Raw genomic sequence first — 12,743 nt, 5'->3', positions numbered from 1 at the left:
CCCCAACCCCGGCAACATGCATAATATCAACATGGAGTCAACGATTCTCCCGATCTTAATTTCTTTATTTACCTCCACTTATTGTCCAACTACCTGAGGGAGACGTGTTGTTATGCGCCTTACCTGGCCCGTTATGGAGGCTGGTGGGGGGGGATGACGGGCAACTTGCTACCCACTGATGTCACATCCAGGACCTACGTGACGTCACCGCTAGTTGGGTGCTTTACACCTGCGAATCATACAACCGTGACCTCGTGACGTCACTAGTGGCTTCTCCCCACACCTGTGAGTGTCACACTTGACGTACAGACGGAACTTCAACTTTACGGTCGTATGGCTCACGACGGCGCCTCTCACTCTGAAAGTTCAGGAAAATCTGCTATGTAATCATTCTTCGCTAACACATGACCATCGCCACAGGCACAAGAAGTGATGGCCATTATCCACGGAGGTGATTCACAGTAGTTACGAAGCCCAGTAAACTGACTACGTCATCCATAAAACAACCCATCCAAAGCAATACTAAAACAAACGAACGAGAATAATAATAGTGTCATCAGGGTACTTCCCTTGCTCTACCCCGGCCTCCGGTACGGAATTACTCTCACATTATAGAAAATGGGAAGAGCGCGAAGTTGGAATGTATAAGATGGCGACTGTGTATTGCTTTCCACCATTACCACCTTTCTGTCACGAAGAGTTTTCCCTCCTACTTTCGACCATCACAATTATAAGTTGTTTCAGATGATCCACAGTTACTGGTAACTCTGACTTTTATTACACATATGTCGTGTTTGCATGAACGCTTCACCACCACGCGTTCTGGACGTGTTATAGTTTCCACTTGGCGGCTTGTGAGCAACAGATTAAACGTTTTCATAACGCGTGCGCACGTCAACCGTAATATATATATGGTGGTGGACTGTACCGGGGGGTGTGATCATGAGTTGATGTCATGGTGGAACACGGCCACCCACACTTGTGTAATGTTCGACGCGTGAAACTGACTCATGTTGGTAATTCCTATACACACGTACACCCTCACTATCCGGTCCATCAGTTCCCCCTTTTACTAAAACCAATCACACCGTAGAAATGTGACGTGTGTGTGTGTGTGTGTGTGTGTGTGTGTGTGTGTGTGTGTACTGACCGTACCGGCCGAATGTTGGGGTCGGGGCTGGTAGGACATCATAGAAAACGGTGAGGGCTAACTTGTATAATCTTGTTAACATTCAATGCGTGAACATTTGTAGGATAATGGACGGTGGATCTGAAACAAGTTAATAACGACAACAGTCGGTCATAAAAATATTCATGTGTGATACATTAACATGGCAGAAATACGAAGGATTACTACGTACATGTGTTAAGATGTTCAAGTGTTCAACAATTCGTGTTGTGTACGGTGTGCATGATGTAAGGTGTTCGTCTGTGTAGTTCATGTGATATATACGTGCGACTCTGATTCTTACACAAACATCTTCAAATATCATCATGAACATGAACTTTGGTGTGGTACAATGGATGACTGACGGAAGATGAGTTTCGTGAGAAGCATCGGAAAGTTTTCCCAAAGATGTGTGTGTGTGTGTGTGTGTGTGTGTGTGTGTGTGTGTGTGTGGAGGTGTGCCACTGTGGAGACACACATCTGCTAACGCTGGGAGCAGCAGAAAGTTGACTTACGGCTGAGAACTGAGGTGGCCACTGTCACGGGTCCTCCCCAGTGCCAGAGACATCTACAAGACCAGCAGAGTGCCACTGTGGGAGTCCACTCAGCTAGTGTGGGAACCCGGCTCGTTATGCCGGCCCCACGCCCGCACGTTTCCCACACACACACAAACACTACATCACGCTAATAGTACAGGAAAAATATGAACTGATCTTGGGTAAAGTTGGATAAATAAATGTTTTAGGTCAACCTGGCGTGAACCATCTGGCAGGTCGTGCTTGTTATCCTCTCGTTAACCATTTACCACAACCAAGGAATTACTTTTGTCCTGTCTCTGTTTTCCTTCATTTAACATAGTATTAGTCTGTAAACGGCAGAAGAACCATCGACCTAGTCGTCTTCGTCCGCAGCTTCGGCGGGAGTGTGAGCGGAGGTGATGATGGCGTCGTGTGTATCGCTGGGCTGGCGGCCGACGGTGGACGCGACTGCTGCCTGGGTGTCGCTCCTGCCGGTGTTCCTGGTGTTGTCGACGCTGGCGGGGGAAGCCACGGGCCTCGCCCCTGCCAGGAGACCTGGCCAGAGGCAGAGGACGGCCATGTGTCCTCCAGAGACTGATCTCCTACCCTGCGCTTGTCTTCTGCGTGGCAATGGCCTCCACATCATGTACGTGCTAACACCAGTCTTCCCTCAGATCAAAATTCCTTTATTACATATATCACATTATATCAATCTCCACTTAAAATTAAGGAGCCCTCACTGCCAACACCTGACCCCTCTGCGTGCTCCGGACCTGACACCCTCGCTCACCCTCCGTAGGTGCGAGAACAGCGAGCTGGAGGTGGTGATGTCTTCCATGGAGGCGCTGATGAAGCGGGTACTGAGGGTGGAGGAACTCCATCTGGTGGGCAACCGCATCCCCGTCTTGCCCGGCAGGATCTTCGGCTCCATACAGGTAGTGACCACCCTCCTCCAGGGTCTCCACCCACCATTCCAGCTGTAGGATGTCCACTGTTTAGGATCTTACAGGATTTGTAGATATTTCCGAGTTGTCTACTTTGTGGTATACACATGCTAGGTTCTCTTTAAGAATTTGTACCTTCTCTCCAGTATGATTTTAAGCTTTTCTTTCTTCCCGTTGGCTATTAAAGATTTCTGAGTGCTGCAGCTCATTTCACTGGGCTGTTCAACTCTTGTAGTGGCGACTGTGCGAGTCTGGATGTTGTGAAGGCAAACATAACATTTCATGTGAGTGACTCGGTTGCTTGTCGTGTTCCAGATCAACAAACTGTTCCTCACCAACAACGAGATGGTCAGCATCACCCGTAATGCGTTTGCAGGGTTAGAGTCGACGTTAGAACACCTCTACATCTCGGAACCCTGGCTCTCCGACCTCCCTTTTGACACCCTGGACAACCTGGCCAACCTCAGAACCTGCGTGATCGAAAACACGGACATCTCCGAGATCCCCAGACTGTACTCCCTCTCCAAGCTGGAGTTCTTGAAGATAGACGTGTCCAAGGTGGCCAGCATTCCCTCGGCAGCCTTTCGCTTCATGCCCAACATGAAGAAGGTCCACATCGCCAACAGCCACCTGAAGAAGATCGATGGTAACGCCCTGGAAGGTCTGGTTTACCTGAAGGAGGTGAATTTCTCCAACAACGTCATCGACTGGATTCATCCTCGAGCTTTCCGGACCCTCAACACGGTCGAGCACCTGTCCCTGGCAGGCAACCGGCTCTCGGGCGCCGCCATGGCCATTCTTGCCACCAGGGAACTGAAGGGACTGAAAATTCTCGACCTCAGCAGGAACCTGATTACAGAGTTCCCCAAGGGAACGTTCGTGGATATGCCGACAGTGCAAGTGATTAACGTGAGGGACAACCAAATCTCCAAGATAGAGCACGGTGCCTTCTTCAGGCTGCCTTCCCTGCGGAGGATCAACCTGAGCGGCAACCTTCTGGACGAGTTTCACGCCGACATATTCACGGAGTCGACCAACATCGAACACCTTAACATCGCCAGAAATAACCTGACGTTTATGGCCGAGATGCGATACATCGCAAGGGCTCTTCCAAACCTCAGGAGTCTGGACGTGAGTGAAAATCATCTACAGATCGAAAACACAAGAATCTTTCACGGGCATGATAAGTTAGAAGCCCTGAAACTAGACCACAATGAGATAGAGATTCTACATTCGGATTCATTCAGAGAACTTCCAAGCCTAAGGGAACTGTATCTAAGCAATAATTTCATTCAGAGTGACTTTGATGGAAAGATATGGGACCTTCCAGAGCTACGAGTTCTGGATCTGTCTTACAACGATATGAAGAAGGTGGACGCTCGGCTCCTGGAAGGGGTGCCGCAGGTGACTAGCTTGGACCTTAGTTTCAACGTCATCACTGAGGTGGCACAGAACGCCTTCACAGACGCCATACACATGAAGAACCTCAACATATCCTTCAACAGTATAGCGAAACTTCCTGGGGACGTCTTTGCAAGCCTCAGCGAACTCTATGAACTGGAGATGAGCTTCAACGAACTCCTAACGCTAGACAGCAGACTTTTCAGGGGCCTCACTTCTCTTGAATACCTGCATCTAACTCATAACCAAATTGTGACTATTGACGTAACCACTTTTCAAAATATCTCCAAGCTACGATTCTTGGACCTCTCGGCGAACCTCATACAGGACATACCCACAGAGACGCTGGGTAAGTTAACTTCCCTGGAAATACTCAAACTTCACCGAAACGCCATCAACCAACTTCACGACGATTTCTTCCTGGGCCTGAACACGGTGGAACACCTGGACCTCTCCAACAACCATATTCAAGCTCTGGGTCAAACTGCCTTCCGAGACTTGTGTACTTTAAGGGATCTTGATCTCAGTGTTAATTACATACAGAACCTCCATCCTGATATGTTCTCCACCACGAAACAGTTGGAGAAGCTGAACATAAGCCATAACTACGTGGCAGACCTCGGCCACCACACCTTCGACAATGTCAAGCGCCTCAGAATCCTAGACCTAACCAACAACTCGCTGACCGAGTTAGGGGAGGTAGTCACGGGTCTATCATCACTCCAGGGCCTTTTCTTAAGTGACAATTACGTCAGCGAGTTGAAAAATACCACATTCAGGGACGTTCCATCCCTGAATGTCCTCAGGTTTCAAAACAACGGCCTGCAAACCTTTGAGTCCGGGACGTTCCACAACATGAACTCCCTCATCATTCTCGACCTACAGGACAACCATCTTGTGGAACTGAATCCTGATTCCTTCACGTCAATGAGGTCACTGGAAGAACTCAAGCTCAGCAGGAACCAGATTTCCAACGTTAAGGATTTCGCCTTCTCAGAACTCAGGTCACTCAGGAGTTTAGAACTTCAAGACAACGTCATCACGGAGATGGGCGCTCATGCCTTCCAGGGTATGCCTTCCATGAAGTTCCTCAACCTCAGCCGCAACGGCTTCCAGGAAATTCCAGGAGACGCTCTGGCCAGGCTGCGGTCCCTCGACGTCTTGGATCTCAGCTGGAATTACATCCTGGAAGTCAAGGATTCCAGTTTTCGTCGGCTGGAATGGTTAACAGTCTTAATGGTACGTTCTAGAGTTAGTAGTGATCTAGCTGCCTCTATCACTACATTCTAACACTATGTCTCTAGTCTTTATTATTATCATCAATATCCGTCTGTGTACGGGTACACTCAACACGTTTTCTGTAGATACGCAATGACTTGCGGAGGTTCACAGCCACGACCCGTCTTCTATACTCGACCATCGTGTCTCCATCATCAGTACCTGTCCCTTGTCCTTGCCTAGTATCCATCTTCTAACAACTCTCCATATCCACATAGCCGTCATCTTCCACACCAGCCGTTCATCCTGCCTCTCTTTCCTTCATCTTCAAACGTCATCCTTCTCACATGTGTGTCCTGCCTTCCTCGCCTCCATATGGCGTCTGTGTAATGCAATTCCTCGCCCGCAGCTGCACGACAACGACCTGTGTCACCTGTCGGAGGAATCGTTTGCCAGGCAGCGCGCCCTGCGGGTCCTCACTCTCCACAACAATCAGCTGAGGCGCCTCCACCTCCACGCCCTCGGCAACACCATCAACGGCCTCTCCCTCCTGGACATGAGCGGTCAGTGCCAGGCTCACCACGGTCACCATGACCCATGCTCACCCGGATACAGAGGTCATGATCACTGACCGTATTGTAGGTCAGGGGTCATGTTGACTAAGTGGGATCATAGGTAATGTTGACTTACAATAGGTCAAGGGTCATGAGAAGTCATGAGTGGCGAACACTGAGATAATGTTCGTCCATGATGGCGTCATGGAAGCCCCTCAGATATAGTACTGTTATTCCTGTATCATTTCCAGGAAATTATTGCCTTCCATATTTCCCTGCGACGTGTGAGTAACACGTAGGTGACGTGTGCTTCCAGGTAACCCGTTCCAGTGTGACTGTGATCTGGTGTGGCTGCAGGAGTACCTGCTGGAGGACCCGACGGAAGGGCGGGGCCCTAGGACCACCATCCTGGGGGAGTCCATGCGAGGGGTGCCCGTGTGCGCCGCCCCACCCCAGTACCAGGGGCTCCCCATCACCGAGGTACGTGCCCCGGTCTCCCCAGGGCCAGAGGTAACCTCTCCTACAGTATACCCCTCAGCAAACACCTGCTCACCCACAGGTTCATGACAAGTGTAACAGGTGTATCATGTGTTCCTCCTCGTGCCGCACACACAACCAGTAACAGCAACATGTTGTTATGACGTGACCCGCCGTCACACATACCATTTACATTCAATATCTTCTTCCCATCAACACATATCCAACGTGGCCAGACCTTGTGAAACAACCGGAAGCTTCCTGGCGGCCATGTTGCCTCACCCTCCACCACCAAAGCATAAGATCCGTGTGTGTGTGTGTGTGTGTGTGTGTCTAGCGTCATACCGGTAGTGTGACAGTGTGGTGGCTGAGGTCAGGTCACGTCTGGTCTGGTCAACTGATGTGAAAACTGACATTATGATAGAAAACGTTAATGTACTTATACCCGAATGATGGGGTGCGGTTGCCCTGCTAACCAATATACGGACATTACAGTTATGAGAGAGAGAGAGAGAGAGAGAGAGAGAGAGAGAGAGAGAGAGAGAGAGAGAGAGAGAGAGAGAGAGAGAGAGAGAGAGAGAGAATGGGTTGTTTGACAGAATTAGCCCCTTAACAATCTCCATACGACCCTTAACAGCGTCGAAATGACCATTGTATATTACAGCCAGGCCAGGTCAGGTCAGGTCAAAGGCCAGGCCATCAGTGAACGATGGCTGGGATGCTGAACGTTTGCCATGATCCAGAATTGTCAGCGTCCATGACGTAGAGTCACACGTGTTACGTGTGACTCCTGCTGGCGTGACGAGCGTGACAGAGGTTGGCACACACACACACACACACCCAGCGTGACACCCTCACCACACCTCACCTGAGGGTGTGCTAACACCCCCACCCCGCTCCCTACCGCAACCGCTGCCTGACTTTGAACACGGTACCACGTACCATCCAACACGGTACCACGTACCATCCAACACGGTACCACGTACCATCCAACACGGTACCACGTCCCAGGGAGGATGTAAAAAAAAATAATACGTCTGAGTGTGGCAACTTGTCTGTCTCTATAGAGTAATCCCGATATAACAACACGTGGTAACCAGAGCCATAAATAACCATAACCGATGTAAGACAAGTGATTTAAAAGAGTAATTAGTTATATATCACAGTTCATTTCCTGGGTTATGTTCACTCCTCACGAAGCAGACCATCATAATCATGTTCTTCAACCATCATTACGAGGATGTATAACGAACTATAAACTTCATGTTCTGTACATTAATTTCTGAGTTATTATAGAACACAGTTTGATATTAACAATGATTCAAATGTTACGTTTTCCCTCTGCCCTGACCTGAACCACCCGGCCCTGACCCCATCCCTGCTGACCCCGGCAACAGGTGCCAGTGGATGCCTTCCTGTGTGATGGGCGGCCCATGGGCGGGCCGCAGAAGGAGGCGTGCGTGCCCAGGTTCCTGGATCCTCTACTCCTCACGTCCAGCCACGCAGGTCAGTAACACACCACGATCCACTCATCATGGAAGTCCACGTGTCACTCACAAACTATGAGTTTATATGAGAACGAAGTGTGAGTGTCTACCTCATTCACTCAACGTGAAGGGGAAGACGTGCCAGTAGATGCAGACATTGGTAGTATTCTATATGCCTGCCTATATCATGTCTATCATCTTTCTATCTTTTGTGTCTCGATCTTACGTTGACATCAACTTGTGTGTGAGTGTCTGACGCCCTTTGGTGTGTGCTGCAGGGGCGTCACTCGACCCTGAGGCCATCAACACCCTCCTCCAGCTGGCCAACCTGTCAGAGGCCGCGACGGGCGAGTCTTACCTCGACTACAACAACCCCATCCTGGTGCATGACCTGCCTGGCCTCGTCTCCTCCACTACCGGCACCACCTCCACCACCGGTACCACCTCCACCACCGATACCACCTCCACCACCGCTACCACCACCACCACAACCAAACCAGCCACAGCGGCAGTATCCGCCAGCAGCCCAACCGTGGCTCTGTCCACCACACAACAGGTAATAACAAGTCACCACAGGTCACTCTCCCAAGTATAGTCCCCAGAGCACAACTCCTACGTGTCGTAATTCCTTAAAGAGACTAAAATGGTCCTTATTAGCCTATACTTCCGGCAGTACACACAGGTTAGGGCTGTAGCAAAGTGTAGCATTATCATGCCCCTAACAAGTGTTATGGTTGCAGGTCGTGGCGGCGGCGTCAGGTCTGCACACCGTCACGGGCGACACGCCCACCATCTACGCCGGGTCGTCGTCGGCTGCCAGTCCCACGGACGACCCCCAGCAGCAGACGACCACGGAGGCGGGGTTCTTCGGCGGGCTGCGGCTGCCGACGCTGCCCAACCTGCTGCAGTCCATCACCAGCATCAAGCTGCCCCACGTCGGCCTCAACGTGGACTGGGGAGGCTTCCCGTCCATCGGGCGGCAGGAGTCGGTCGTCCTGAACAAGTTCGGCCCAGTGGACGGCGGCCACAAGCCCATGAAGGGACCAGACAACAAGCAGCCCATCTGGATCGATGGACCGACCAGCCCTCATCCCCTCTTTCCGCCCCCACCTCCCGCTAGGGGATCCACAGCCCTCCCTCCCACACCATCTGCCGGCCCTGATAGGAAGCCGGTGGCAGGTTCCCCGCCCCGCCCCGTCACGGGTCATGAAGAGGGGCGTGGTCAAGGGTCAGGGAGGCCCCGCCCTCTCGCGGGTCAGGAAGACGGGCGTGGCCAAGCGTCAGGAAGGCCTCACCCCGTCATTAGCCACAATGAGGGGCGTGGGCAGGCGTTGGAGAGGCCCCAGGTGCCACTCAGAGGCCCAGGGCTTCCCTTCAGGTTCCCTGAGGGTCAGGGAGAGAGGCTCCGGCCAGGGGTGCCGGGCGTCGTTGTGCCAGTCAGGCGACCAGTGAACGTATGGGGAGAACGTGCCCAGCCTGGCTCCTCCCCGGGGAGCAAGCCCGTGCTGCCGGCCATGGCGCACCCCGGACCAGGACCCAACTCCGGCACGCCCTTCCTACCCGGCCTCTCCACCCACCAGCCGGGCCACAGCGTCCACGGCCGCCCCGCCATCATCACCGCCCAACGCCCACCATCATCGCCGCTCCTGACACCCACCCTACCTCCTACCTCTCAGGGACTTTTTACCAAACCTCCCGGCCACTCCCCCCTGGTCACAGTACCTCCAGGAAGTAAGGGCCCCCAGGGAGGCAAGATGAGCTCCCAGGGTGACAAGGGCAGCCCCAAAGGGAAGCCACAATGGTCGACACCGGAGATGATCCATCCAGACTCTGGAGTGTCCCACTACCAGCCCGGGGAACCCTTCCTGCCCTACAAGCCTCCCGACCCCAACCATCCCATCACGGTGGTCCAGCCGCCTCGCATCACCCTCCCCCACCAGGGTTCCCGCTATGCACCCTTCCTCCCCACACCCGTCCAACCCCCCACCCCGTCTGATGACATGTCGCCCTCAGAGACGCAGACGGTGGACGGCAACAACCTGGTACCTCGCACTACTGACGGCAACCACACCACACCCACGGCCGCCGCCCCACCACCGCCACTACCACAGCAGGACCACGGCATCAGGCCACTCTCCGGCCAGCCTGCCAGGGACCAGGGCATCAGGCCACACCCCGGCCAGCCTCCCAGGGACCAGGGCATCAGGCCACTCTCCGACCAGCCTCCCAGAGACCAGGGCATCAGGCCACACCCCGGCCAGCCTCCCAGGGACCAGGGCACGAAGCAGTCCTCCTCCTCCTCCTCCAGTACAGTCCTCAGCCGACCTTCCCTTCCCAGCTCGGACACCAGTCAGTCGCGACCTCACGTGGCCGGTCAACTGGACGTCGTTTCCTCCTTTAAATACCCCGTGCACCACCAGCACTCACCTGCCCCGCCCTCACAACCAACCACCCCCCGACACCGGCAGACCACCACCTCCTCCACGCTCCTCCCGCCATATTCATCACACGTCGAGACTTCATCTGAGGTCTCCCCAGTGACGTCCTCCACCCACACGACCTCGTCGGTCTACCCACAGACGTCCCCCCACACCCCACCGTCACTGGTGGACGACTCTGGGGAGGAAGAGGAACCCAAACACAGCCTGGGTGACCTGCTGCACCTGTTGTACGCCGCCGAGGAGGAGGTCCGACAGGAGACACAGGTGGGTAACGGTCAGCAGGAGCGACCGTCGGACGGGCACCAGCCTCACACCGACCTGGACGACCAGTCACACACACCCAGCTCGGCCGCGGCCCTCACCCTACCTGCCTTCTTACCCACACCTGAACCTCCACCACCTCCACGCTCTACCACAACCACAACCACCACCACCTCCACCACCACTACCACCAGTCAGTCTTCTACTCCATCCTCAACCAGCACCAACCAACACTCCCCCACCAGTGGCCAGCAGACCAACAGAGACAACCTCCCCGCTGGTATCTTCCCGCCCAAGCTGGGCCAAGGGGTCCACCTCCTCAAGGACGTCCCGGTCCGTGACAAGACCCCGTCGTACCTCCCTGCTGACCCCGCAGTCCCCAGCAGCGCCCCACGCCAGGACAGACCTCACCGTCCTGGACACCCACAGCGAAACGACCTGTCATTATCCAGACACCCCATGCAGGAGCGCCGGCCCACCAGTCACACTCCCACACCCACCACCGGGGCCTATCCAAACACAACACTGGCCCCGACACCAAACGGGGGCCGTCTAGACCCCATAGGGACCCCGACGTCGCCTAGGTTCCGACCAGAAACCACGACACACACTAGTGGTCGACCAGATCCCTCAGGGGCCCCGTCATCGTCCAGGGCTCGACCAGGAGTCGTGTTGCCCGTGGACAAACCAGACTCACCCTTGGCGGGGGTGAGGCGGCGCCCCCCGACCAACAACACCTACATCAGCCCCAGCAGAAGCATCGGTCGCGGGGGCTTCCCAACCATCAAGCGAGTCTACCAGCATGGCCAGACCAGTCCCGGCGCTCACACCGTGGCCGTCCAGGGCATTGACCTGCCAGAGGACGCCGAGAACGTCTTCACCAACGCGTCCGACGACAAGCCGATCCGGGAGGCGGAGTTCGAGACGAGCCAAGTGAACGCCATCGACTGGTACTACAACAACTACTTCAGGGAGTACTCCTCCCTGCCGGTAGGGGGTAACAGGCCCCCGAGTGCCGCCTCTACACACACGCCCACCTGCAGCGCCTTCTTCATGTACCTCGCCATCATCATCATACACAACCACGACCTCTGGTAGCCATCACTCACTTCCCTCGTCTACTGACCCTCCAGTACTGTAGGTACACTTGTGTATTGCTGTACCTACTACGTCTGGCAGTACAGGGGGCAGCTGTACATTACATCTTCATGCACTATAATCTACCAAAGACGCGAAACAAATGAAAGTTTAGTCAAACAAAATGTCTGAACCATCAAATACTGACCAGGTTGCTCAGACGACAATGCTTCACTACAGACAGAAATCGCGTATATTTATCTGTATTTTTATAATATCAGAAAATTGCACACTCATCCTCACTCTATTGACCATCTCTTCAGTGAATTTCTACATATGTTAATTCCACCTTCTTACTTCTTTGGTCGAATATTATAAATGAACTATAACTTCTTTGAACTATACACCCCTTATATATATATATATATATATATATATATATATATATATATATATATATATATATATATATATATATGTGTGTGTGTGTCGGCTGCCACATCCCTTCTGCTTTATGTAATGCTTTTGTTTTGTGTTAATTGTATATTTTGTTGATTGTCTGAAATATTTATCTTATAAACCTAATCTTTAATTCTGGACTTGATAGTTTTACTGAACCTTTTCCTCGAGGTCGAGCCACACACACAGAACGACTTTCAACCAGTCTCTGCACCACCACCACTCTGCCCACCAGCCTCACACAACACATACTGGATGGCTTCATAAGCGCCCCCCTCCCGCACAATACGAGTGGCAACCTACATCAACAAGACACTAGACACCATCCCGTAACACATCCTCACACAAAAGATACTTGACACCGTCCTGACTATAATGATAGAAGATGTTTGAATTCCATTGCTGGCTGCCGAGGTCGGCTCCAGTGTTGACCTTTCAACACACGCCAGAGTGTCAATACAGATCTTAGCCCTTCTCACACAGTACACTAACAACACGACGCAATCCCCTCAACAACATTATATAAAGAACAAATGACACATTTCTCTAAGGTGTATCACAAAGAACGGGTCTATTACACAGACCTCTCCTGCCACACCACAGTCTTTCAAAACGTTGTCCACACACACAAACACAAACTACGCCAGATATGGTCAATGCATCACAGTATGCCATCCGTATTCTCCAAATACAAAAGAATAAATCTGTTCACAGGCGATGAGGTCAGTCGCGTTTTCT

At 52.7% G+C, this 12,743-nt stretch overlaps 1 protein-coding gene and 2 long non-coding RNA genes across 3 annotated transcripts in view; 2 read left to right on the top strand and 1 right to left on the bottom strand.

The window, feature by feature from the left end:
* Positions 1-11,967, top strand: part of atk (artichoke) — a 37,405-nt gene extending 25,438 nt beyond the window's left edge. Inside the window, exons 2-9 of the mRNA XM_071667706.1 lie at positions 2,080-2,332; positions 2,486-2,621; positions 2,946-5,270; positions 5,659-5,812; positions 6,120-6,283; positions 7,678-7,786; positions 8,046-8,323; positions 8,508-11,967. Coding sequence (XP_071523807.1) covers positions 2,106-2,332; positions 2,486-2,621; positions 2,946-5,270; positions 5,659-5,812; positions 6,120-6,283; positions 7,678-7,786; positions 8,046-8,323; positions 8,508-11,567 — 6,453 coding nt within the window. The 5' untranslated portion in view covers positions 2,080-2,105 and the 3' untranslated portion in view covers positions 11,568-11,967. The remainder of the gene's footprint in view (positions 1-2,079; positions 2,333-2,485; positions 2,622-2,945; positions 5,271-5,658; positions 5,813-6,119; positions 6,284-7,677; positions 7,787-8,045; positions 8,324-8,507) is intronic.
* Positions 1-12,743, top strand: part of LOC139751970 (uncharacterized) — a 96,147-nt gene that overhangs the window by 31,366 nt on the left and 52,038 nt on the right. The window lies entirely within an intron of this gene.
* LOC139751964 (uncharacterized) overlaps positions 1-12,743 on the bottom strand; it is a 71,249-nt gene that overhangs the window by 25,437 nt on the left and 33,069 nt on the right. The window contains exon 3 of the long non-coding RNA XR_011713454.1: positions 124-358. This is a non-coding gene — a long non-coding RNA (uncharacterized lncRNA). The remainder of the gene's footprint in view (positions 1-123; positions 359-12,743) is intronic.

This window comes from Panulirus ornatus, chromosome 12 (genome assembly GCF_036320965.1).
Source record: "Panulirus ornatus isolate Po-2019 chromosome 12, ASM3632096v1, whole genome shotgun sequence".
Lineage (NCBI taxonomy): Eukaryota > Metazoa > Arthropoda > Malacostraca > Decapoda > Palinuridae > Panulirus > Panulirus ornatus.
This window is presented reverse-complemented; position numbering and strand designations above follow the sequence as displayed.